This window comes from Passer montanus, unplaced genomic scaffold, assembly GCF_014805655.1.
Source record: "Passer montanus isolate IOZ18808 unplaced genomic scaffold, ASM1480565v1 scaffold50, whole genome shotgun sequence".
NCBI classification, from domain to species: domain Eukaryota; kingdom Metazoa; phylum Chordata; class Aves; order Passeriformes; family Passeridae; genus Passer; species Passer montanus.
Window position 1 is genome coordinate 994,213 of NW_024369930.1, and position 27,023 is coordinate 1,021,235.

A 27,023-nucleotide genomic window follows, 5' to 3' on the forward strand; every position below is an offset into this window, starting at 1 on the left:
CAAAAATCTGGGAGATCTTTAACACTGAAGAGGCTACTCCCATTTTTCACATAGAATGGGCTTCTGGAATTGAGTTGTTAATAGGTGAGCAGTCAGCACATTTCCTGTAGATGCAAATGGTCACTGAGTAATGAGTGAGAGCATGAACCACAGAAAAGGGACATGTGGGGAAAATCAACCTGTAGTCCACCATGAGGGAGAGGAGAGTTACTGCATGGTTGGGAGGTTGAAAAGGTGAATTTATTTCTCATCCTTTATAGAATAAATTAATGCAAAACTCTGATTCAAAGAAAATTAAAGTTATCACATGTTTCTCTCTATTTATCCCAAAAAGCTTTTTTTCAACACCTCTAAAGGTAATTTTTAAATCCCAAAGTCTACTTTTTGTCCCAAAGTCATATTTCTTTGTGAAATTATTTTACTGATATTGTTCTCTTCAAAAGGCAAGCGAAGGATGTAACCTTGCAAAGACTTTGTAAAAGCACAGCAGAAAACAGAATGTGGAAGATGATACCCAGCAAGCCAGAGGGTGAAGTTCTTACAGGACTGCTGGCACAAAGCCCCTAGGGATAGCTCCCTGCAATGTGTTTCCAGTGGAACTGGTTTTTTCAACAGGATTTTCCTTTTTTTCTTTCTTACTTGTATTCAGCTGTATCTTCAAGGAATGTCTTTTGGGTGATTATCACATGACAATGCAACCCTTTTTTTTCTTTTCCTTGTCTGTTCTTTCACAGCCATAAATGGAATTGTACAATGAAACAAAAATTACTGTGTGATGGAATTTATCTTAATTCAAATTGGCACAGGTTTACTGTCCATGGGGAAATTGTCAAAAGCTATTAGGCGATCCAGTGGCTTAAGATATTTTTCAATAAACTATTTCAGATCCATTATAAAGATGGGCATGCAGAGGCTCAACTCCCAGTCTGAAACAACACTAAACAAGTGAACACTTGCACAAAGTCTGTTAGCACTCTAGATAGCCATAAAATTCAGTTCAAGCAAGGAATAGAAATAGGCTGCAGACTCTTAAATCACCGGGGCTACAACTCTGTTAACTAAAACCAGAGGTCAGGTTCAAGTGCAGACCCCTAGTCAGTCTTTTGTTTAATGTTAAGATGGGCTTTGCTGTAGTTTAGGCATGCTCCAAGTGTCACCTTCCCCATGGCAGTGCTGTGGCAGTGTTTGGGGTCTGAGGTAGACCAGGAATTGATCCCAACAGACATTTCAGATGTGGTCATAGGTGTGGATGTATAACATCAGCTGGTCTCTGCTTTGCTGGCCTGTTTTGTTTCTGAATATACAGATAGTCTCAGATACTTCTGTGAAGCTTTTTCCTTAGTCAGAAATTTGTGTTTAGTTGCTAGTCTACTTTACATGTGGAAGAAATCCTAACCACAAGTCCTTAATTGGCAGCACAGATTCAACACGTGTTAAACTGGATAGTTGGGAGTGTGAACTAAAGTCTTCTCTCTCAAAAATTGCTATGGAGGAGGACTGTGGAGCAACTTTACCACGAATCCTAACTTAGTCTTGAAAGAATACAGAGGTATTCACAGATCACATTTCTTTCTTCACAGGCTGTGTTAGAGCTCCACCTGGCAGTAAACACAGGGATTGCTTCATTAAACACAGTATTGAAAAAGAAGCAATAGATAGTTCATATGGGAAAGGTTGTCACCAGCTGGAATAATGTGTCCAGTTCATCTTATCCAGAATTTTACTTCCCCAGTAACACATCTAGATGCCTCCAGATTCAAAATAGAAGTTTTTTTAGGCTTGGATTCGAGACATTGTAAAAGAAAGCACAGAAAAGAGATGCAAACTGTTGTGGAAAGAAAGCAGAGATAGGTGATGAGAGCAGAAGTTTTCTCAGGCTTGGATTTGAGACTGATTGTAAAAGAAGGGACAGAAAAAAGATGCAAACAGTTGTGGAAAGAAAGCAGAGATAGGTGATGAGAGATCATGGGTCACCAAAATGAACCACCTTTCACATAGGTACTTGGGCTTACCCTGAAAGGCACAGAAGGGAAAAATCTGGTGGAGGTTGAAGAGGTAGGTTTGTGGTCTTTCAGGCAAGATGTGTTTCTTTAGCTCACACCAACTTTGTGTGAGCTAAAGAAGCAGGTGGAGTGACCAGTTTGTCAGTAGGGCTCTGTTAGAGGTGGGAGTGAACCCGAAGTCTTTCAGGCAAGATGTGTTGGAACCAACTTCGTGTAAGCTAAAGAAACAGATGGAGTGACCAGTTCGTCAGTAGGGCTCTGTTAGAGGTGGGAGTGAACCCGAGCATGGAGAAGTGTCTGAAGGAGCAGAAGAGGATGAGACTGTGCAGTGAAAAGCTAGAGAAAAGGACACTGCAGCAGCTGAGACGTGGGCCTGGCCAAAAGTGTCAGCTCAGTGAATGAGTAAGGAAGTACATTTTGAGAAATAATGAGCCACAGGGATTGTCTGGCATCTGGAGAATACACCTTTTTTTTAGACAAAAATAAATGTGATCTGTAGGAATACAGTTCACTAAAAATTAATTGATTTCAGGCCATATACAGGGAAAAGCTATGGCCTCTGATTTCAGACCAGAGGTAGAAATCCAGGCAGAAACTCAGGCAGCTTTGGAAAGAGGAACAGAAACACTAGAGACAGGAAAACCTTGAGGTGCTGCAGTTAAAGTACGTGTGCTCCTCCTGCAGCAGCCACGGGAGGGCAGGCGAGGCTTGCTGTTGGCATCCCCTGCTCTGGTACCTGCTCTGCTCCAGGCAGCCTGCAGCAAATTGAATTGTGCTGCTAGCACAGTTAAAGTGAATCCTACAGAGCATGGCAGGTCTCCTTTCTTCTCCTTGCCTCTTTAAAATACTAAATGTGGTGTTACGGCTGTGAGTTTGGCAGAGAACATGGAGGTAAAATTCTCTGCACCCATACTCAACCCATCATGAGAATTTCTCTGGTTTTAAAGCAATTCTTTCAAAAAATGATGTATTGGTGACCAAGTGCTGCTTTGGGATGAGAAGAACCACTGAAAAATATTATTATTACCAGCTTTGCAAATGTTATTGCGGAAAACTTGATTTCTACTTGAACTTCTTTCCTAAAATTCCTCTCATCTCCTTGTTCTCTGTCATTCAGTGTCCAAGCAAAACCTATGATCCACTCATAAAGTCTACCAGGGACTTCCCTGACGAAGTCATCAGCTTCATCCGGCGGCACCCGCTGATGTACAAGTCGGTTTACCCGGTGACGGGAGCGCCGGTGTTCACGCGCATCAACATGGACTATCGCCTCACGCAGATCGTGGTGGACCACGTCATGGCAGAGGACGGGCAGTACGATGTCATTTTCCTGGGAACAGGTATGAGAGAGACCTTCCAGTGTCACTCTGCACAAGCCCTGTCCTTTTAGAGCACCTTTAGTCCAATAGGTCCTGAATAAACCTGAATGAAACTCTAAATTAACATCTTTTTCCTATGGATACGGCTTCAGGAAGCACATAGGTGCTCCTGGTTCTGATCCAGGTCTCCATGCAAGTGCTTAAATTAAATTAATTCATCAGTTCAGGATATTACTACTGTTGGGATTTAAATGCCTCCTGCTGCCTAGGTGATAAACCATTTAGGGGTCAGAGTACCTGAACTTTCTTACCCTCTAAGTACTGCCTGTCTTTACATTACATGGTAATCTCATATCCTGCTGAAAGCACATCAATAAAACTATTAAAAGAGAAAGAAATTACCTTCATAGCTTCAAGGAGTATTTCCTATTATTGGTAGTGACATGATGCTTCAGCATTTTATCTCATGTGATGCTGAACAGTAAAAGATTTCAAATTGAGCCTAAGGCAACAGTTCCACTCAACTAATTTTAAAGATAAAAATTAGCAACATGATAGTTCCAAATGTGACAACCAGGATTGAACAGAGAGGTTAAGCTATTCTATCAGGGAATAAACTGCTTTGCTGTTTTTCTATGGATAATTATTTATCCGTTTACATGTTTATAATAGATAAATGCCTTAAGGAAAAGGCCTAATTTTCCCATAGTAATTAAATCTTGAATCACTGGATGAATCACCCTACAGCAAGCTCTGCTAAGGAATGTGAATATACCTATTCATAAAATTTCTGAATCTACCACATTACTCCACTAGGATTTTTTGTTCTTATTTCATAATTCAACATTGTCTCACTCCCATCCTGTATAGGTCTTAGCAAGCACTTTTCTCTGGTGGATCTGAGTGCTTTAGTAAGGAGGTCATTGCCATTATCCCCTACTCAGAGAAAGTGAAACTGAGGTACATAGAGGTGGCAACGTTTATCCAAGTGCAGTAGATGAGCTACTGCCATGACCTGCAGGGAAATTAAGTTTGAATCCCACTCTAGTGCTATTGGATTGCCCAGCATTTTATCTGGCTTGTGAGCAAATTTCATCATATAGCACAATTTGATATGTGTGGGTATTCTGAAGTAATTTGAGGAGAGGAGTGAATTGTCAGAGAGCATCATCTTTTGCAACGTGGGTTGTTTCAGCCTTGAAGAGTTTTCTATTTGTGTTACCCCACACAGGAGTCTAGAGATAGCCTCTCTCTCAGAACTTTTATGTCTTTCAACAAATGTGATTTCACAACCCTTTCTTACAAAAAGCAGACAACGTCACAGACGTTGTGTGATCCCAAGTTAATACAGTGGTGTCAGAGATAAAAAAACACAGTTTCATTGAAAAAGAACATTAAAGTGCTGCTTTCTCCCCTGCTGACTCAGAAGGCTGGGGATGAACTTTAGGTATGATGATGGAAAATCCTTGTTGCTTTCTGAGAGCAGTATGAATATAGTCAACAAAGTAAAAGGAACTCACTCCCAAACTGTGTGATGCCTGGGATTTGGGAATGCTCACTGCAACTTGCTTTCCTTGTGATACGAGTGAGAAGAAATAATTTGAAATTTAGTTGTCTGAGAAGATCAGTTCACTTATAAAAATGTACAAAATATTATTTTAGTGGCTGCAGAAGCTGCTTTCACATCTTTGTTGCCCTCCATTGTAAAGTTTTTTATAGAAATAAAATTATATTGAGAGACTAGCAGTTGAATACTCTGAGGTTAACTGTTCCTGCCTGGCACTTAGAGAAACACTTCAAGTGTAAGTGGTCATGTTTAGAGGTGTCAAGGCCAGCAAGTACCATGCAGTCACTAGATGGCACTCCACAATATGCAGACATTTATTTTTCTGCAATTCCTTCCTTAAAAGTGAGTTTTCTTTTCTGTAAGTGCGTGGTTTTGTTCTGTTTTATCCTCTAAACTCATTGTAAGGAAAGAAATTGACTCAAAGATAAAATTTCAATTATACAGTGAGACTGAATAGGGATATAACAAATAACCCTGGAGATGTTGAGCAGCAGAAGATCGGTAGCTGCTTACATTTGAATGTACACAGCCAACTTGTACATGTGCAGGCTTTGGAAAATATGTCAAACAAACTCTGGAAAAAAACTCTAATTCATAAGGCAAACTGTAATAATTTGGCTTTGATTGGTAATATGAACTTCAGTAGTTTGAAAAGAATGAAAATCTCATTCTTTCCCTTATAATGTATTATTTTTCATTATTTCACTGCTATGTGTAGAACTTAGGACTAAGCTGCACTGTGTCATTCCCACATCCCAGCACCCAACCTATTTCCCCTGAGCAATTTCTGAGCTCTTTTTAAGACCATTCAAGGTTCACTAATGTGTAATGGTCTGACATGAAGTGGGCAGCTATTTTTTCACCAAGCAAGAATTCAGGTTAAAATTGATGAATAGATTTAACTTTAAAAAAATCCTTAAATAACTCCAAAGAAGTAATGAATAAATTAAGATTTTGATGCTGAAAGAAGTCACTTCAAAAAAGTCCTTAAATGAAAAAATAAATGTAAAAAGTTTTTAAAATTGCTTAACTCATTGCATTAAAATTAGGCTTACTTCTGATTAAGGAGCTATACTGGAAACAAATGAATTCTATAAAAAGAGGAAATAATTTTCTGCCAATTTAGTCCCCTGAGCCAGTTCTATTTGGGGTCAGATGGGCCCCAGTTCTGGCTCAGGGAAATGTGCAGAAACTTGTAGCTGGCAGCATGGACATGCTTGTCTGTGTTTGAGTGTTTGTGTAGCAGGAGAGCTGGACCATCCCTGCCAGGAGCAGCCTGTGACTGTGTTGGCTCAGCCATACAGTGAAACCATAAATGCACTGTATGGAGAGAGCTCTGCAGGCAGCAGTGGATGCAGTGGGGATAGATGTGCTTGGAAAGCAGCATCCCTCATGGATTAGCTTTATCTACAGGGCAGGAAATGGAGTGGCCCATACATATTGAAACATACCTGTGGGTTTTACGTGAGGCACATTTGTTTCAGATGTGGGCACAGTCCTGAAGGTTGTGAGTATCACAAAGGAGAAGTGGACCAAGGAGGAGGTGGTCCTGGAAGAGCTGCAGATATTCAAGGTAAGCATTAATAGCCACAACATCAATTAAATATTATTCAGGGGACTTTGTGGCCTAAACTGGCTTTTGTCTGTCTGGTTGTTTGTTTACTGGAACTCGTTCAAGTTTCCAGAGGGATGTTATGTAAATTTTTAAATGCCTTGGTATTTTTTGGGCAAGTCAATTGAAAAATGTCCAAAACCAAACAGACCGTGATTTTTCAAACCTGTAGAAAGTGTCATTTAGCCTGCTTTGTTCTAGTTTGAAATCTTATTATGAGCCCACATTTTTTATTATTTATACATATTAAAATAGTAGTATTGTATTTTTAATGTAAAATTTTCTATGGCCCAGTTGGCATTGACAGTATTCCAGGTACAACCATAATTTTTAAAAGACAAGCACACAAAATTCCATGGGTGCAGAAAAATCCTTTAAACTAACAATACTGGGAATTGAAAACGTAAGGAAAATAAAAAAGAAGTTAGTTTTGATTATAAGTGTGCCTTTATTTATTGCTGAAGGCTGACTCAGTTTTTTTGACCATTTTGACTTGGTTATTCTGTAACTGGAACCCTGCTAACACCAACGACTTCTTCATAAATACAGCTTGTGAAAAGCCCAAGATTCTTTTTGTTGCACAGGCACAATTTCTGATTAACTTTAGTGCTGGTAAAGGAGCTGACATCAACATTTACATCAGAAAAATGGAAACCTTTGTCTTCCCTACTGAATTTCTTTTCCATTTATTAGTTTCTTCTTAGTTCTTTGCATTCTCACTTTCCTTTCTTCTCATGCTGCACAGCTCTTCTCCAGTTTTCACTTTGCTTTTCCATCAAAGTTCATCTGCACCCACAGCATTTTGATTAATTTCACACACATCCTCTCTCCTATGATCTGTCCAGCCCAAATTGTTGTTCATACTGAAGAAATGAATTTGGGAGTTTTCCAAGTGTAAGCATAGGATCATTAACAATTATTTCAAAGAGTTCATTTCTTCATATGCCTTTTGATATGTCATGTGTATGATGAAACTTTGATTTAAAGTAACTCTATGTCTTCTTCCCACTGTTTTGGACACCAATTATAAATATCACTCAGAAAATACCAAGATTACTCAGTGGCCTGCCAAATAATGAGCAGTTCCAGTATGTGCACCAATTTGCTGCATTCTTAAAACATCACGTCAAGGGAAAATGTGCCATATCATATTTAAAACAAAAAGAGGTCATTTTTTTCTACTCTGCAGACATTCCTTCACATTTTTATTGGTAATGTTTATAACTGCTACCTCTGTGTTTTTGAATCCAGAAAATTGAAGGGGGTAATGGCTGAAAAAATGTGCTTTATTTCCTCAAACTGCATTAATATTAAACAATAGGCTTAGATTAATCTTCTGTTGGGTGATAGTTAATACCCTGAGCTTTGTGCTGCTCTTACATCAGTTACAGGCAAAAATTTCACTGTCTCTCATAGCCATGAATATATCCTGGTGCAGAGATCTGCCTATGTATCCCTTAAATGGCAGCTAAGCCTTTCAAATAGTGCTTAATATCAACTAAAGCTGATGCAAAGGCTGCCCAGGATGGGGTAGATAGCAAACTCTGAGAAGCTAATTCCCTCCTTCCAGCTGAGGAAATTTATGGGAGTTCTTTTTGGCAGCATGAATTTCTTGATTTTCTGTTGTTAGGGATTTTTTTTTGTTTAAAACATGCAAATGAACCTGCAGTTTTATTTGCTTATTGTGTGTTCAGTTTTGCTCTCTTTTTCACTAAGAGCAGGGAATTTGTAAACTGATGCACTTTGCTGTTTTATTTTTCAGCATCCTTCATTTATCTCGACCATGGAGATTTCTCAGAAACAGGTAATCATAATCTTGTTTAACTACTGGCGGATATGAGGTACACTGAACACCAATTTTCAGGTGACGCCTGTTGCTTAGTTGCCAAGCTTTCCATGGATGGCTCTTAAAATGTAACTGGAAGGAAGGAGATATGTTTGAAATTGTTTGCCTGCTTAATTCCTATTTGCTTACAAACAGTAATTTGTGTACCCAAGCTGGTAATTATTCAGGGAAACAAACCTTTAGTCATATGGTAGTGGGATTTTTAAGTGAAGCCAATGCACATTCTTTTTCCAGCCTCCAGAAATACTTGTCTCTTTACAATCTAGTAATAAATTATTATTACTATTTTTGTTTTTATTTTTATTAGTAGTCAGGAGAGATCAGGGCCTCACTGTGCTAAAATTTGTATGCACACAACCAGTCCCCCTCCTCTAAAATTGCAGCCTGAATCTGGGTGGTCCAACCCTGGCAGTGCAGGGGCCGGTCCCAGCACAGTATCTCCTGATGGGAAAGGGTTTTATGGCAGCTCCAAGCTCTGGGATGGCTCCTTGCATGTTCAGGAGGCAGTGTGACACCAGAGCCACCCCTCCCTGACCCGCAGAACTGGCCAGAGCAGCTCTGGCACAACACAGCTCACTCACACGGGAGGAGGTATTTTGCCTTTCAGGCACGCACAGCACAGCTGGGTCCCATCTCCCATGAAAAAGGTGGCAGGCCAGATGGAAGAGCTGCATGAGCCAGCTCCAGCTTGGACCACCCTTGGCTCCACAAGTGATCCACTCGCACGCTGGGGAGAAGGGAGTAACATTATCCCAGTCCTACCTCAGGATCAGAAGCAGAACATGAAGTTTATTCACGCAAGGTCACCCCTAGTTCCCAGATTGTTAACATCATGACTATCCAGCCCTTGTTTTTAAATGTGTTATTAAGCCATTCTTTCCGTGGTTTGGTTCTGATCTTTTACTACAGCACACATCTGAAGGTGTGAGGGTGTTGAGTGCTGGTGTCTTTCCAGGACTGCAGTCCCCTTTCCTCTCTGCTGTGTAGCTGGGATGGATGGGCACTGGCCAATTCACACTGAGCCCTGAGAAACATTTCACACTAAAGGAGGAATTTTCCCCTTGTTTTACAAAATGTGGGATAAGGTTAAAAGTCTGCAACTGTGGCACTGAAGAAGGGAACTTTTTACACTGGCTACTTGGAGAACACTTCTAATTAATTTGCTTTGCCTGATTTGCAGCAACAATTGTACATTGGTTCCAGGGATGGATTGGTTCAGCTCTCTCTGCACAGATGTCACACGTATGGGAAGGCTTGTGCAGACTGCTGCCTTGCCAGAGACCCGTACTGTGCCTGGGATGGAAACTCTTGTTCCAGATATGCCCCCACTTCTAAAAGGTAAGAAAAAACCACAATGTGCTGTAAAAGATCTTGCTGCTTGCAAGAATTTTAGATGTTCCAATTCATAACTTGTTGCCTTTTTACTTAGCATATCATTTGCCTTAAAATGCCATCATACTCTGGCCATGTTTCACATTTCTGCTTGAAGAGCTGTGAAGACAACATAGCTTTGTTTAAGTGTGTGTGACAGTAACTTGGCCATGGCAGCTAACATCATAAATCCATCACTTTCCTTTTTTATGCTGAATGCTTTAAGACACAAGATGCTCAGATGGAGGTCCAGGTTGTGGCTAACTCTACCCAAGAGGCAAGAGCCTCTCTTAAGCTTCTGACTTTTTCAGAGTAGTTAGAAAGCAGAGTTTAACATAGCATCCCAGAGTGGTCAATAATAAAATATATTTAATTCCCTGACCTAACCCAACAATTGTATTTGTGGTCTAGCCATGAGAGGGAGACAGAGATTTAAGTACCATGATTTGACCACATTGGCAGCAGTCTTTCCACAGTGAAAGAAGCTTCATCTGAATTTTCTGTACCCACCAGCTAGGACAACACCTTGGGTCTGGATGGAGGGAGAGCACACAGCAGGGTCTAACAGTGCAGTGCCTGAAGCTGCTGGATGTGTCTCCTGAAGGTTTTGGCTGATTTAGCTGGAACCAGAGTCCTTCACATCCTCTTTATTCTGCTTTGGACAAAATCCTCCTGACAGCAATTCTTGCAGTGGGGTTGTAGTTAGAGCTTAGGCACTGGAATGACACTTTCTACCTTAGGGGTCACAGGGCTGGGTCCTGAGCCATTGAAGTTAATGACTCATAAGTTATTATATCATGGTGTCAAGAAACTTTATGTGTTCTCCCTCATAACCAAAGCAAACTAAATTCAGAGAGGCATAAAAGAAAGAAGAAAAGCAAGTGTTCAGGCTCACTGCAAAGTTAGTGACACATGAGGCTTGCTGAAGTCTGGGGTGGGCTGGGACACGGAGATCGATGGTCCATGCCTTTTAACAGATGTGCAGCTTGGGGGGAAGGCCAAAAGTCTGTGTCTCCAAAACAAAGGATGGGTGACTGGCCCTGGGAATCTTGCAGCAGATCAGTTACTTGAATGTTTTCCTTCTGTGCTGAAGGCTGTGCTTCCAGCATGTCTACAGCTTTTGCTCAGCGAACAGATCAGCCTTAGCAACCTCTTCTTCTTCCGAGGCCGTGCTCTGCGCACAGGAGGTCCCACTGCTGCTGCTTGTGAGGAAAGAACCAGTTCTTTCCTGGATCTTCAATTCTTCTACTGAAAAATTGAAAAAGTTTCCATTTTTTTCCATAGCTCTTGTGAAATAAATGCAATTATACACAGAGGAAGAGTTTACTTTTTTTTAGTGCTATTACACTGAAATGACAGTAAATCACGGTGTGTTCATGTAACACAACCAGAGATTGGTAAGAAAGTTAATAGATCATCTCAGACCATTGCCTTATGTTTTTTCTGTCCATTAAGATGAAAGATAACCGGATTTGTCAATTGTTTTTTAACAAACTAAAATACATGCTATTCTCTCTTTTTCATTTTAATTGATTTATTAGTCAGTATTACCTTGGGCTAATACTGAGCTTAATTTTGAATATCACCTGTTGAACTTCAGATCTTTTTCATTCTACAACATGAAATGTTTTTATGTATTCACAATACAGTCCACTCCACCATCAGACCTGTGCTCCTAAAACAAGTTCAGACACTCTTTCCTTCACTGCTTTACACACTCTTTATTTTAGGCAGATAGTTTTCTCTTGCTTTTTCTCTTTTCCCTCCCAGTGGTTTTCCCAAATCACAGGCTCTTCCCTTGATGTCAGTCATACAAATCTCTCTAGGCCACATGCTGCTTTGAGGGTGAGACTGGTTTTAGTTAAGACTGTAATTGTCAGCAGTAGGATGGGAGCAATGCAAGTCCACATCTGCTGAGCTCCTCTGTATTTTGTTGTTGCATTCCAGCAATTATGTCTGAAGTGTTACAAGTTTGCATGCTCTTCCCATAGGCGAGCCAGAAGGCAGGATGTCAAGTATGGAGACCCAGTTGCACAGTGCTGGGATGTGGAAGACAGTGAGTATTTTTCACCTTTCTTGCTTTTTTGTCACTTAGGCAGCAGATTTTGCTGTGAGGGTCTCTGTCTCCAAAAACTTGCTAAGCTCAACAGAACAGTTGCCTTTGCCACACTTCATATCCATTAGCCCTCACACAGTTAAATTTTAAAAGAGCTGGAGCTGGTAAGGGACAGCCAGCATGGGATGTCACCCTTCCATCCCTTATGGGCAACCCTCCCCAGCACTCACACCAGGCAGGGAGATATGCTCCTGACATCAAAACATCATATGCATCCCTGAAGGTAGCTGATGGGGTGTGCATGATATTCCATCCAGAAACAGGGCAGCAAATCCCACAGGAAGCTTGCAGGGTTGGGTGGGGAACATGCCATCTCTCCTCTGCCACTTGACACGGGCCCCAAGGCTGAGCTGCAGCTGCCAAGCCAGCCCCTTCCCCTTCCCGCAGCTACTTAAATACTCCTGTTATTAGCAAGAACCTACCCCTTTCCCCCTGCCTGTTTCCCCCTTCCTTTCCCACACCCTCTTTTCAGATGCCAAAGGGTCTGGCTGCTCCTCTGGCATCTGCAGCACTTCTCTCTCAGCGAGCACTGTCAGTGTGAAACCCTGCGGTTACACAGCAATCTCTGTGGCAGCATAAAATAAATGAATAGCATTCAAACCCAAGCGTGGCTTTGTCTGGGCTTCTTCTAGCTGCTTATTAAAGTGAACAATCCAGACAAAACAGTATTGATTGTATCACCACATTGAGCACTGGCTTTGGGACAAGCCATCCCTTCCCATTGATCTCTGGTTATTCCGTGCCGCTGTGGTGCTGGGTCCCTGCTGCAGACCTCAGTGGGAGGCAGTGCAGAAATCAGAGCTGCTTGCCATGGGATCAAAGCCTGAAGTCTGTTGCACAGTCTAGAGGGCTCTGACTGTGCATGTGTGCTTGCAGACATAGTTAAAAAGTCAGAGTAAGATCTCATTTCCATCAAAGTCAATGGCAAAACTCCTGTTCATCCCAAGGGCCAGAATTTCCTTGCTTGCTGCTTGCCACGACTCTCCAAACACTGATATCTGAGACTGTGCAAAGCTCAAGGTTATAGAAACCCTAGCAGAAAGGCTGACAGTGTCACATTTTCCTGGAAGGATAAAGAGATACTGGAAGAGTTAGCTTTATTAGACAAATCTACAGTCTTGTAGCACAGAAATCGGTATTAATTCCTTGCCCTGACACAGTGCCACCAATAGCAATTTTATCCACCTGGGAGTGACTCCTGTGTGCCATAAACCCATGAAACTGACCTTTGCCACTCCAGGCTCTTGGCTTACTTAGGCCATTTGTGATAATCAGTAATATTATCACCCCCAAACTTACTTAAATCCACTGCTCCACTGTGTCACATTCTCTCCCAGAGACTTTGTTGGCTGAATGAAGTTGCTTGGCTCTACCAAAATCTTAGTGGCACAGGAAAATGATGCAGAGAGCTTGAATTTATATAGACCTCATACAGGTACTTGTTATATTCAAAGCATGATCCAAAATTGTTTTAATTCTGATGTGGAGCTAACTTTTGATTCAGGAGACACCACTGTTTTCACCTTCCTTTCTGTTATTCACAAGGTGTAAGAAACAGCTTTAGTCTCTTGCTAAGGTAGGTAAGCCACAGATAAGACAGAGTAGAAGGAAAAATTAAGATGTAGAGATTAGAAATTGTTTGCTCAGAAGACCAAGAAAGCATTTCAGATCTTCTCATGGCTCCTTCAGTGTTTGTTCTGAAACATACTACAGAGCATTTCAACATACACCAAAGGGAGGCAAACTTCACTTTACTTTAGCCCTGTGACTCCTTTGGGTGAACAAACCAGACCATACAATCTAACTTAACAGGTTTAGCTCAGGTTTAGTAGTTGCATTAAATAGTACTTAAAGGAAAAATACAGGTCAGCTTTTAAATTCCTCACAGGTAAAAGCCCCAAGTTTGAAATGGAGCAAGCTCATGATACAGATTTTATTGACCTCCTTAAAAACCAGTTGCACTGAAGGAAGGTTAGCAGCCGCCTCTAAATCCTCATAGTTATAGTTTAAGCTAAAAGTTAAGTTTCCTTTTGCGTTTTTATAATTCACTCACTCTTATAGCATCTGTTCTGAATCAGGCTGTTTTCCCATTGCTTTAAAAAGCAGGTCAGGGTTAATCTCCTGTACCATGTTTGCTTTCCAGGCATTAGTCATGAAACTGCTGATGAAAAGGTGATTTTTGGCATTGAATTTAATTCCACTTTTCTGGAATGTACTCCTAAGTCCCAGCAAGCCTCTATTAGGTGGTATGTTCAACGCTCTGGAGAAGAACATCGAGAAGAGGTAAGTTATAATCATCAAGGCAGGTTTCCTCCATAGAGAATTCAGCTGAGCATTGAGAGGAAGGAGTTACTGGGACTAGTGGATGTTTTACTTTTCCCTGCCTCACCTTAGGTATCACATAGCATTCTGCTATCACCATTTGGGGCATGCAGTGGGGAAGAGAGAAGCCATTTGCACTGTATCATAAGCAGATTTTGATATTTATTTTGACTATCCTACTCATCCTATTAAAAAAAAATAAAAAGGGAGATAATATAGATCAGGGATAAAAAGTCAAAGCTGTTTTTTCCGATAATTAACACATCTGCTTCTGTAGGTAAAAGTATGTTCAAAACCCTGTGTTTCAATGAAGTCCCAGCTCTATTTAGTGTCTGATTGCTTTCCCTTACCATGTTAAGCAGTGTAGCTAAGAATTGCATGTATGGTTTGCTGCTTCTCTCCATCTCTCCCCAGAGGAGGAATGGTCTGTGGTTAAAAGGCTTTTTATTTGCTTTTTTTCTTGTTAGTGGAGTCTGAGATTTTTTGCTTAAATGGCATTTAGAGAATTCAGGTTAAGGATTGCTCCTTGCATCTGGTGTAGAAAGCAGTGAGATTTGTCATGGCCCTTAATTCCTTTGGGATGGAGCTTTGGGGTCCTCACTGATGGAGAAGCTCTGGAGAAGCCTCCAGGTTGCTGCAAACCCCCTGCACAATTTCCTGATGATTCCTCTCTGAGCTAGTGACAAAGGGGCTCTCCAACATGACTAAAAGGTCAATGTGTACTGGGACTGGTTTGGACTGGGTTTGTGAGTGAATTTCAAACCTCAGGAGTTTTCATAGCCTTTCTCTTACATGAATGATTTCATGTCTGAGGCCAAGTCCTGCTGTGAAGGCAGCCATGGCAACAGGGAAGGAGAAGGGAAATGAGCTGCCCTTTCAAAGGATCTGGTCCCAGGTGCTAGATATGCCTTTCTGTTAGATGTTCATCCAAGACAAAAATTAGTTTAAATGACAGGAACTATCAAACATACAACTGGTCTTCCACTCTCAGAGATAATTCATCCTATGAGAGTTCCTGAGTGCAGAGGGCGTGCTGGTCCTTTCCAAAGGCTGGGGAGATACAGAGCAGGTGTCTGTGAGGGAATCACCTCTGGGTGAGATGGGACTCATGGTTGTCACCCCAAAGTAGCAACCCCAGTTGTGTCTTGGCCCAGAAAGCCAGAGTTAGGGGATACTTCTGATTTTCTACCAGATAAGACAACAACTTACATGGCTGTATATTGACTGTAATACTCCAGTACTTTTAATTTATTCCCCTTCTCTTACACATGTTTTGGATTGACAAAACTTTTTTCCCCTGCAGGGGGGAAAAAATGTAATTAACTTTTAGACAGGTGCATTAACACCAAAAGAAAGATATTACTACTTTGAAATACTACCTGTAATTCCCATTACATCTGTTTGTGGAAAAAAAAGTGTTCTGATGAGATGGCCAAGGACTCTCTCAGCCACAGGAGGCTGAAGAGCACACCCAGTTAGAAGTTATTGGCATTTAAAGACCTACAGTCATTCATTTTACTGAAATAGAGTTACCTTTACTCTCCTGTAAAGGAGACTCTGTGCTCACCTTCCCTAAGGCAGCAGTTTGTAAATGCACTCACATATTTGGTCAGGGAAACAAGTAAAGTACTTTCTTAATTATTACTGTGTATTTAAGACTAATTGTAAAGTAAATTTAAGCAGATAATCAACAGGTTTCTGACTTGGAGGAGAGGGGGTGCTTTTTTCTTGTTGTTTTTCTTTCCTTTTGTGTGTTTTTTTTTTTTTATGAATGAGAAGTCAAGTTTTGAGAAGACTCAATCTTTTTAAAAAGAATGTATTGCAATTATACCATGAACTATAAATTTTGCATAAAGAAGCCAGTTTCCTGTGAAGAATGTAATATTTCTATATCATAAGAGATTACACTTTGAAGACTTAAAAGCCTCTTTGGAAGGGCTGCTTTTGAGTCTTTATCTGTGTCAATTTAAGGAAAAAGATATTATCAGTTGATTTTCTCATAAATCACAGGTTCAGCTAGGCCCCTGAAGGTCATGGAACCAAGCTCAAGCTGTCTTTCTTGTTTGATCATAGAACAAACTGCAGGTCAAACCAACTTCTGAGCAAACTTACAGCGTACTAACATGTACAGCGTAGCCTAAATTAAGGCTATATTGTTTCTTGATACACATTGTATTTCTAAGAGGTTTGCTGTGGCAGTGGCCCCTCCTATTTGTTCTGATCAAAGTGTCCCTTTCCCAGGCCTGGTGATGTCCAGTACAGCAGGACTGCCCAGCATGCCAAGGATGTGCACGTTGGGAGGGATTTAGGGAATGTGTGCACATGTGTGGTGGCATTAGAAGCCCCAGCAAGCACACAGAATTCATCTTTGCACATTAACAGCAATGTTTACTGGGCTTGCTCTGTGTAAACAGCCTGACATCTGTTTGCATGAGAAACGTAAATCTTTCCTAAAAGGCTGGATTAACCTCTGAGGCAAATTTAGTAGAAAATTTGAAGGAGAAATATGCACAGATTTTCTACAATATGAATGTTAAAAGTGGGCAAGGAGCTTTTTGCCACACATTGTGCCTTTATCCACAGCAGTGCCTCTGTGATCTAGTTTTGGTAAAACTCAGCTCTTGGGGTGGTTTTGGAGGGTTTTCTTGGTTGTTTGGTTTTTTCAGTCTGAAAATAATAGCTTATAGAAATGCATATGCACACATTGATGATTAGAGGATCAAGTTACTCAAAGACAGTGTATAGATATTAGTTTTGTTTGAAGCTTGCCATAAAATTCTAATAATAACAATTTATAGTATTTTGACCCAGCTTAGTTTGAAGATCCTAAGAAATTGAACTCCTGAACAAATTCTGTTTGCTTATATTATATTGGTAGACATAATTTTTAGAAGAAACAAAAAAAGGAAACTTTTTGCTTATTTTTTAAGATAACTATATTCACGTAGAAATTCCATGTTTTCAAATGCGGGAAGTTGAATTCCTAATTTCAGTTATGGATCCCTAAATGATTGACCAAGTCTGTAGAGATGCTGAATAATCATTCCTCCCATTTGATGGAATAAGGATTAAATGGTTAAAATGTTAATCCCTCAGTAATTTGCAGATCCAGAAATTGAGGTTTCCAGGTTTTCTAACATGACTTACCAGTGAAAATGAGTTCATAAGTATAAAAACCTGATTGGAGACCTTCATAGAAAATCTAAAGAGCAGAGTAATTGACTTTCTTTTCAAAGTACTTCAATTTGACAAAAATACCATATGTGACAGAAACAGTGAGGTCATATTTAATGTATATCTTGATCTTTTCTCAACTAGTGCATTACCATAACTTTTCCCATTACAATTATATTTTCTGCTCTCTCTGTCTCCCTTCCTGCAGCAGATTTCTCAAATAACATTGTGCATTCTTTTGCTGCATGTCTTAGCAGTGTAACTTATTGTGATGACGATACCATGCTTTGCAAATGACTCCACGCACCTGGAACTTAGGTTACGGACTTTTAGTTCCAGGGCTGGAGCTGTAATGTCTTAGCAAGTCTTTAAACTTGGCTTTACAAAGAGATGGCTTTGCACTGTCCCAGACATGCACTGCAGCTTCCTGAGGGAAGGGAAAGGGAAAAATCCAGACTAGATGGGAAGCATTTGGCCCAGCAGGATGTCCCCGACATTTCACCCTTAAGGTCATGGTTCAGAATGTGACTTCCAGGCAGAGCAACCTGTGGGGAGGGACAGGATCTCCTGTGGTACAGAAGCTGTCACCAGGTCATTTTGCTGCCAGTGGGAGTACATTTCCCTGTAGTTTAGGGCTGTTTTAAGGTCAGGAGTCAAATATCTAGTGCTTTTGTGGTTAGTGTTGCTCACGCAATTGATCATGTTTGTTCCTGTGCGTGCAGCGTTAGTCACTGGGATGACGGAGAGTGTTTCAGTGCCTGGAGTTCATAAAAAACTCTGGGGACGTCATCTGTTCGTAGTGTCTTAAACTGCTGGAGCTCTCTGAAGCTTTAAACAGATACTAGTTATTTCTCAAAAAGAGTCCTGTGTTATTTTATGTATATGATAAGTGTCAGGACTGCAAAAAGCAAATGTGTGGCTCTCTGCAAAGGCATTAGTTTTGGTGCCTTGTTGCTCTAAAAAGCTTCAGCCCCTTTGCTTCAGGCTGCATTTCACTCTCAGTCCCCTGTGGCTCCCAATCTACCAAGCTGCCACCTCAGCAGCAGGGGACAGAACAAACCATATGGTCTAAAGTGACAAAATAGGTGCAGATCACTTTTAACTTTCTTCTTTCTGCTCTGCTTATACCTGGTGGTGAAAACCACCAAAATGCCTGGGGCATTCCAGTTTCTCCTTCAGCAGTTCTCACCCTTTCCACATTCCTGCCCCACAGCTCAGGCTGTGTTTTCCTGATGGACCAAACTTAAGGACCATCTGATATTTTGGTAGATACAAGAGCTGGACCCACTTTTGGGCAGGACATTTTGCAAGGCACAACACTGTGACCTAGCTCCCCCAGCAGAGCAGGGAGATATTGTTTCATTCCACATTTTAGGCATTTTTTTTCAATTTATCCAAGAGATAAGTTTTAGTATCTTTTTGCATCTGGAGGTTTTTGCATCATGATGGCAACTTTGTTACAAATACCTGGTCTAGCAGAATTTTAAGAGTAAAGGCCACAGATTCAGTGCCAGCCCTGAAATGCAAAAGTTAGGTGGTGGCTGAGTAAGGCAGAGGACACACAGCAAGGACTGAATTTCCAGTAGTACCTTCTGTGAGGGGAGTGAATTCAGTGTTTGAATCTTTAGATCAATGAGAAAAAGAAGGTCAAGAGAGTTGGGAAAAAGAAAAAAAAAGATGAATTCTGCAGCCTAAGGACTACTTATAGTTCTCATGCTTTCATTCTTTCGTTTTACTTTATAACTTTTTTTTTTCTTCTAATACCTTGTGTGTCTTAAGTAAGACTAATATTTTTGACAGCTTCATGGGGGAAGAAGTAACTCTGAACTGAGTGACATTTCTGATTTGATTTGGATATATTGGAGAAGTGATAGGAATGGAGGAATTTCAAGTTTAGCCTCAGAGCAAGAAGTAAACTTCACCTTGAAACTAAGAGGAATCATGCGTGTCCATAATGCCATTGTTGCAGCAACAGGTTCTTCATTTTTCCTGAGGCTGTTGGTGAATAAAAAAAAAGATGTTAAAAAAAATTAACTGTACAGCTGCGTTGTAGCTAAATTATTATTTTCCCATACAAGAGAAACAGTCATGTGTAACAATAATGTCAGAAAAACCCTAGAGTGATCTTTATTTCCAGTCAAATGATGAGGATGAAGAAGAGAACAATAGAAAAACAAAGATGAATGTGAATTCTCTGCAAATGTTCCTCATTTTCTTTTCTCCCTCTCTCAGTTTGTTCAGGGGTTGCAGCTAACCCATGATTAGTCCAGCTTTACCTCTAACATTTTTTCACAAGTTGATTAATGAGAAAAGGCAGGCTTTGAAGCCACTTTCTTCTCCCAGACAGGTGCAGTGCTTTAACTGTGAAAGAGCTGACATGTGAATTATTTGTAAAGAGGGAGCTATCTAAACACATCATTAGCAAAGGACAAAAAGCATTGACCTAACCTGGTGCCACAGTACTTTCAAATCTTTGGTTGTTTTCCAAACAAACAATTTTTTTTTAACAAATCTTTACTGATTGTTTAAAGATTTGCCATCATTACTGGCAATACTTTTTTTTCTTCATTGTTAAATTCAGGTTGTGAAAATCAAGTGTTAGATTTGCATGGAGTTCTTTTCTCTTTGTCATACATTGCCAGAATCTATGACATGTGCCATAATTCAGTTAATGTAAATTTTGGAAAACTTATGTGCTTATCATGAAGGATGAAAGTACAATTTGTTGATACAATCTCACCAAAAATCTGCTTCCACTTCACTAAGAAAAGAATGTGATTGGTAATCAATTGCTTCATTTTTTGTGATTTTTAAGTTGTTTCCTATGGAACGAAGCTGTCTTTCATGTTAAAGTTTTATTGTATGCTCAAAATTAAGGACATGTCAGCAAGCTTTTATGAATTTAAGCCTGTGTACTTCTGAATTGCTAAATCCTATTTAGAAATATTTTAGAAGAGTTACTGATTTTGACATGGTGGGGGGTGAAACAGTGAATCCACAGTTGAACAAAACAAAATTTCTTTTATCTAAGTAATCTTTTCACTTTCCTCAGAATTTAATAAAATACATTTTACATCTATAGGTCAGGAATCAAAGACCACATTAAACATTCAAGTGAAAGGTTAAAGATCTACTACCAAGTAATGAAATGCCAGGTGTTTATGAAACTCCAGAGCCCTGTGGGGAGGAAAGCAGAGAGGAAAGACAGGAGGAGTTCTGAACCTATGGGTAAAACAACATAAACAGGATACCAAAAAGAGAAGTGAGGGGGGAAAGCAGTAATGAAGTGTTGCTCAATATGTGTGAAATCGGAGCCATAATTTTATCCTGCCAGAGGATAAGAAAGGAATGAACAATGAAGGCACAGAGGAGGAGGTGACAGTCACCCTGAATCAGTGTCCGAGGTTAACACAGGACACTGTGTAGGAGCACTGCTTCATTAAAAATAGGAGTCATGATGGGCTGGGATTAAGGGACATAACCAATTTAGACTTTACCTTTCTCCATGGTATCCCACGGCAGAGGGGGGGGGACAGCTCCATCAATTAACACATTTATGACTAAAAAGTGATGGCTGTTACACAACTGGCAAATAGTTGTGAGTAACAGGGTGCTGGACTTGGGGGTCCAGTGATCTTTTCAGTCTAGATCTGCCATTATTCTGCCTTTCTTTCACTGAAAAGAGGCAGAGCCCTAGAGAGGGCACTTCGGACTGGCACCCAGCCAGCCCAAACAGCCAGCTGGAGCCCTTCCAAGTGTGGGAGGTGCACAGCTGTCAAGAGGCTCTAGACTACAATACTGGCAGAGCCACCGGCAGGCAGATGCTACTGCTGAGATTGCATCAAGCCCCAAGCTCAAAGACATCAGTCCTGTTTTCACTCAGGCAATGTGGGAACTTGGTCTTTGCACAGTGCCTTATGAAACCCAAATGTCTGGAAGTTAGCTGCTTCTTCCCAGGCTTCTCCCCTCAATTTCACAAACTTGGATCTTCATGTTGACATGAAGCCTGAGCAGAAGAAAGGGATTTCCTTGTTGTCTGGCAAAAGCCAGGCCTCCAAGCACTTCCAAGCTACTCTCTGTGGAGCACAGCACCACAAGGAAACACCTGTCCTAGACATATTTCTGCCTACAGCTCCTTATTTGTGGATTCTTTTGTAAATCTTATGCTCCTGGATTTACTGTAAAAAAGGAGCATTTACTTAGAGTGAAGTGTCACTAGCCTATCCAGTTCAGGACTAGTGCCCTGTGCCGTGGGTTCTGCAAAAGAAGAACAGCCTTTTCTAGTTTGTCTCCCTGTTATCTTCTGTGCATGTGGCTTGACCATAATTTATCTGGTTTAAACTCAGTGTGGTAAATCAGAAGTAGCTTGTGCTCATGTAGCACCTGTTGTCAGGGCAATCGATTTTCCAGGAATTTCCTGAAATTTGTATCATTTCACCCTCTGGGTACTGAGTAGACATGCTTATATACAGTTTACAAACAGTGAAACTAAAAGCTCCCAACACCAACAACTGGGGGCAGGAGCCAAAAAATACTTGGCCAGAGAAACAGGCAGCCAGAGCTACAAAATCTGACCTGCTTTTGTAGCAGCTGATTTCTTGTGTCTGCTGCTCTCCTATCTGTGGCAGTACACAGGCCTGTATCCATCCATCCATATGACTTTCCTACATACCTGTCTGATGCATATGTTACTGAAGACTGTTACAGCTGAAGCAGTAGGAAACAAAAATCTCTGTCTCTGGTTGTATTACATTTATGTGTATTGTTTTTTTCTGGTGGTCTCAATATGGTGTCTAAAACTTTTTTAATGATTTCAAAGTCATTGTCATAGAAACTTAGAAAAGGGTAAATCTAAAAGTGCTGTAAGGTCATCTCATCCATCTCTTTGCTCCAAGAGACTCTATTATGATAAAGTACTAGTGAGTTAGAATCATAACAGATGGAGAATCATATGTATGTATAAATTTTTTCCCATGGAGTAGCAGAGGGAATCGTGGGCAGACTTTTTACATAAAGAAACAGTGTGTAGCTTACCCACTGTGAATAAATCTAATTTAGTCATCTTTATACCTCCCTGATCTTCACCCTCTGAAGTTTGCTGGAGGGTCAGATGTGCACCCTGGGAAACTTGCAGATTCTGTGTTGGTTCTTTCTGTCCCCAGGCCCCTCCTTCTCAAACCCACTACCCAGCCTTGAGCTGAATTTTTCCCCCTTGGCAGTGATGCCACCAGCAGAGCCGAGGTTGCCTCCAGCAGCAGTCCAGGTCTGTGGGTGCCAGCTGTGCTGCAGCCTCTGTGTGGCAGCAGAACACAGCACGCCTGGGAGGGAATAGCCTGGGACAAGCCAGCATGGTTTTCAAAGGAAATGCTGGTGTTGGATGTCAGGAGTTACGGCTCTGCTTTCTACTTCCACCTCTGCTACTAATCTTTATATGGTCTTTGGCAAATCACTTACCTTCTGTGTTTCCCAGATGTAAAAATACTTAGGTGCCCAGTGCCCCATCCTGTTTTTTGGTTTGGTTTATTCTTTTTTTTTTCTTTTCTTTTTTCTTTTTTTTTTTTTTTTTTGAGAGGGGGAGCTATTTTTTGATTTAGGTTGTTTTAGAAATATTTTTCAAATTACCAGATACATAACTTACCTGACAGTGTTACTAGTCTAAGGGAGACCTTACTTTTAATATGTGAGACCCTGTATTTTTGAAATATACCTATTCGTAAATTAAAGTACACCTCTATGCTGTCAGGCTTCAGCTCCCACTTGCAATCTTATTCTTTTCTTTGGGGTTTTGGTTTTTTTTTAAATTCTTATTTTTCTTTAAGTTATTCTCCACAGATCTTAGCAATAAAAGAACTGTACTTTGTTGTATCCATCCAGCCTTATTGCCTGCTTTTAATCACATCTCAGTGAGTCAAAGCCAGGATCACTTTCCTTTTGTAAAACTTGGTTGAAGAAGATCAGAAACACAACATTTCACTGTAAAGATCAGTAGTAGTATTCATATTCATCATAACAGGACCTCAGCACTGCAAGCACTCTGGAATTTTGGGTGTTTTACAGATACCTCAAAAATAGCAGTTAAAAAAATGGTGGGATTGGTGGCAGAAAATAGCTCCCCTTACTTGGAGAATGCAGCCTCATTCACTGCACAGTGCTGTGATGAGTGTTGCTGTCTGTCCTGTCAGCTGTACAGCATGTGTCTTTTGCTACTGCATGCTGAGTGTCCGTCATCCAGATGTTGCAGTTAGGAACAGGACTCGGGCCTTGAGGAACTGCTGGTTTCTGTCCCAGCTGCACCCTAGGGATGAGACACCCTGGCCATGTGCCAGCCAGGCCATGTCTCCACCTCAGCATAGCATCGGCACACATCTCATTTTGACAGTGAGACTCACCTCCTGTGTTCTTTTCTTGTCCAACCCCACAGCTGAAGGCTGATGAAAGGATCATTAAGACAGAGCATGGGCTGCTGATCCGCAGCTTGCAGAGAAGGGACGCGGGAGCCTATTTCTGCAAAGCCCAGGAGCACACCTTTGTCCACACCATCGTGAAGCTGAATTTGAACGTCATCGAGAATGGACAGATGGAAAGCACTCAGAAGACTGAGGATGAGGAGGGCCGGGTGAGGGATTTGCTGACGGAGTCCCGGCTGAGGTACAAGGACTACATCCAGCTGGTCAGCAGCCCCAGCTTTAGCCTGGATGAGTACTGTGAACAGATGTGGCACCGGGAGAAGCGGCGACAGCGGAACAAAGGTGGTGCCAAGTGGAAGCATGTGCAGGAGATGAAAAAAAAGCGAAACCGAAGGCACCACGAGCCAGCCAGGCCACCATCGACGTAGTTTGTAAATGCTATTTAAAGAAAGGACATTTTCCATTAAAAAAAAAAATACTGTGTTCTGGTTTTGTGCATCTTGCCTATGAGTTAGTACTGCTTCTTCTTGAAATCACAAAATTTACCATCACTATTAATCTGTGTGAAAATGTACAGTGGGATTCAATGCCAAATGAGATGTTCCTTATTGGAGTGCCACAAACCAGGCAATGATTTCAAATGCATTCATTAAAAAAGACAAAGTGTACACTTTTAGCTAATTTCTGGGTAGCCTTAGACTGCGTGAGCTGTGTTCTTTACTTCCTTTGTAATTTTCACATAGGGTTTAGTGTTTGTGTTCCCATATTAACATTTGCTGCCACATTCCACCCCAGAGGTGGTTGTGTTTCAGGGGAAGGCAGATGTACTTCCAGTTCTTTGGCATCTTTCTGAATAAGAAGCATGGTAGAAATGTGTGACAGATCTGCAAAAATACCCCTAATTTACCCACTGGGCCTGTATACAGGCACACGGGTGGGGTTTGCTAGCACAGAGAGGCGCAGCAAAAAATCAAATTAAGTTTTGGCTTAGGGACAGCATTCATTCTGCCCATAAAAAAGAGAAAGCATAATCATAGTTTAAGAGAGGGGAATTATCGAGTGTTACTCGTTAGTGTTTGAGTAGCCACCAGTTTGCAGTCCATCTGCTGAAATGAAATGCTGACTCTAATTGAAATTGCCATTGAGATGCTTGGGAGTAAATTTCCTAAATGGTCCATGGGAGGTATGTGCACAAATCCTATTAACTAATAATGGGACTCCTGCCTGCACCTCTCCTATGTCTCTAATGGTTTGACTGTGATTGTTTCTCTGGCCCTTTGCTGGCTTTGTTTTATGCAGAGGAAAAGAAAGTTAAAAGACAACAACAAGGCTAAAATGAAAGACGATGAGGGAAATATGTAGTGGCTGAGACCAGTGCTCTTGACATAGAGCTGACATTCCTCAGATGTGTGTATTCTTTGGGATTCTTTCTCAAAGATCTTATGTAATTTTAAGTTGAAAATTTGTATTGTTGGAATTAATACTTTTATTATAATTAAATAAGAGATGTCCATGTGTAAATAAAACTTGTAAGTTAGAAATTTGCTGTATACCATAATTTCATTTGTAAAGTGTTCCTTGTTCCTTGGTTTATATTTTGGGTTTAATAATGTAAATTTTTACACATAAGCAAAAAATACTGGCCTCATCCTTGTCTGTTTTACATCAGTACTATTCAATTGATTTTATTCCTGATATGCAGCAACAAACACAAGCTCAAAAATCAGGCCTACTGTCTCCTCTCATGGCTGAGTCACAGCCCCCCTCTCCTCTGTTCCATCTAACCTCCCTGCCTTTTGCCTTTCACGCCTTTTTGAGTGTGAAATGACAAATTAGCCACTTCCTCACATGGAAGACAGCTTTGATGGATACCAAAATGACAGACTTTACTTGTTTCTCATGCATTCTACAGATCTTGTGAGCAAAGTCTGTGGGAAACGCGTGCAATTGATGTGCACCTCATTAAGGGACCAAAACTGTTGGCTCTGAAGCCCTCGCCCATGCTGGTGTTTGTGTGCGCATTCAGTCACAGATCTAAAATTGTGAAGGTCCAATTTGCATTGTTGTTTATTTCCTCTCTGTTGAAAGTCGGATATGGCAAAGTGTTTGTCAGATTTCAGAAAGGAATCTCAGCTTACCCACGTTTCTTGTAAAACCTGAAAGCTGCGTTTGCATGTGTTGTACAAAAGCCAGCGATACCATATGTCATTAATTTTAGATGCTTTTTTAATAGGAGATGTATGAGTTAATTAGGAGATATTAGATAGCATGCTTACAATGCTTTGATAGTGTAAAGCACTGAGTGCTAAATATTATGAAATACATCTGTGGGGAGGAGGGAATTTCTCAGCACAGGACTTTTAATCAGCAAAAAGACTGATGCTGAAGATACTAACCAGTTGTACAGTACTTTGAGAACATGCAGAGAACTTTTTGGCATTTTTGCTGCAAAATAATGTAGACCAGGCATTTCACAAGAGGCTCATCAATTTGGGTACCTTGATTTTAAGGCCAATTAAGAGTACTTAGGGAAGGTATGGGGGTATTAAACTACTACATATAAAGCACAGGGATACTTAATATTCTTGGCTGGAAGATTATGTTGTCACCATACAGAATCTGCCTAGTTATTCCTTATTAGATTTTTATCAGTCCACAAAGTCCCATTTCTCTGGCTTGGGCATTAAGGAAATGAGTGGAACCACACCAAGGCTATGGAATAGCAGGTGGGCTGCATTTTCAGGCGCTGGCAAAGGATCCATTCTTCTCATCAGTGGTGACAAAGTACTTCAATTGACAACTCTCCTCACATGTTTGCCTAATTCATAAGAAAGCAAAGCAAGGTCTTTTTTCATACTTCTTCTCCTCCATGAAAACTAAATCATCTGATTAATGTTTGGGTATGATTGGGGGTTTGTATTCTACAAATGAAACCCCTCCCAACTGACTTCAGTAGAAATATGGGGTAAAGGTCTCAGTACTGGGAACATTAGATTTCAGTGGTTGAATTAAAATGTTATTGCTCTTAAAAACTACTTTCATTTGTTTTATTTCAAATGTTCTTGCAATGAGATTCTTCTTAAAGAAATGACCTCATCAGTCTGGGGTATAGTGGTAGCATAAAACCCCAAGTGATATATAAGACCTCTTCCATCATGGGAAATAAATTCAATATCCTCCAAACCAGTGTGTTGCATTGGGTTCATGCCACCCCAGGGAACATATTTAATAATCCCACATAGATAAAAGTCTGTGGTTTGATACGGTGGGTAAGATGAATGCTGTA

General features: G+C 40.7%; 1 protein-coding gene across 4 annotated transcripts in view; it reads left to right on the forward strand.

The window, feature by feature from the left end:
* Window positions 1-26,769, forward strand: part of SEMA3D (semaphorin 3D) — a 132,001-nt gene extending 105,232 nt beyond the window's left edge. For all 4 annotated transcript variants that reach the window (XM_039723764.1, XM_039723765.1, XM_039723763.1 and 1 more), the window contains exons 12-18: window positions 3,121-3,343; window positions 6,374-6,462; window positions 8,264-8,305; window positions 9,528-9,685; window positions 11,710-11,774; window positions 13,978-14,117; window positions 23,752-26,769. In XM_039723764.1, the coding sequence (XP_039579698.1) occupies window positions 3,121-3,343; window positions 6,374-6,462; window positions 8,264-8,305; window positions 9,528-9,685; window positions 11,710-11,774; window positions 13,978-14,117; window positions 23,752-24,165 (1,131 nt within the window). In that variant the 3' untranslated portion in view covers window positions 24,166-26,769. The remainder of the gene's footprint in view (window positions 1-3,120; window positions 3,344-6,373; window positions 6,463-8,263; window positions 8,306-9,527; window positions 9,686-11,709; window positions 11,775-13,977; window positions 14,118-23,751) is intronic.
* The last annotated feature ends 254 nt before the right edge of the window (window positions 26,770-27,023 follow it).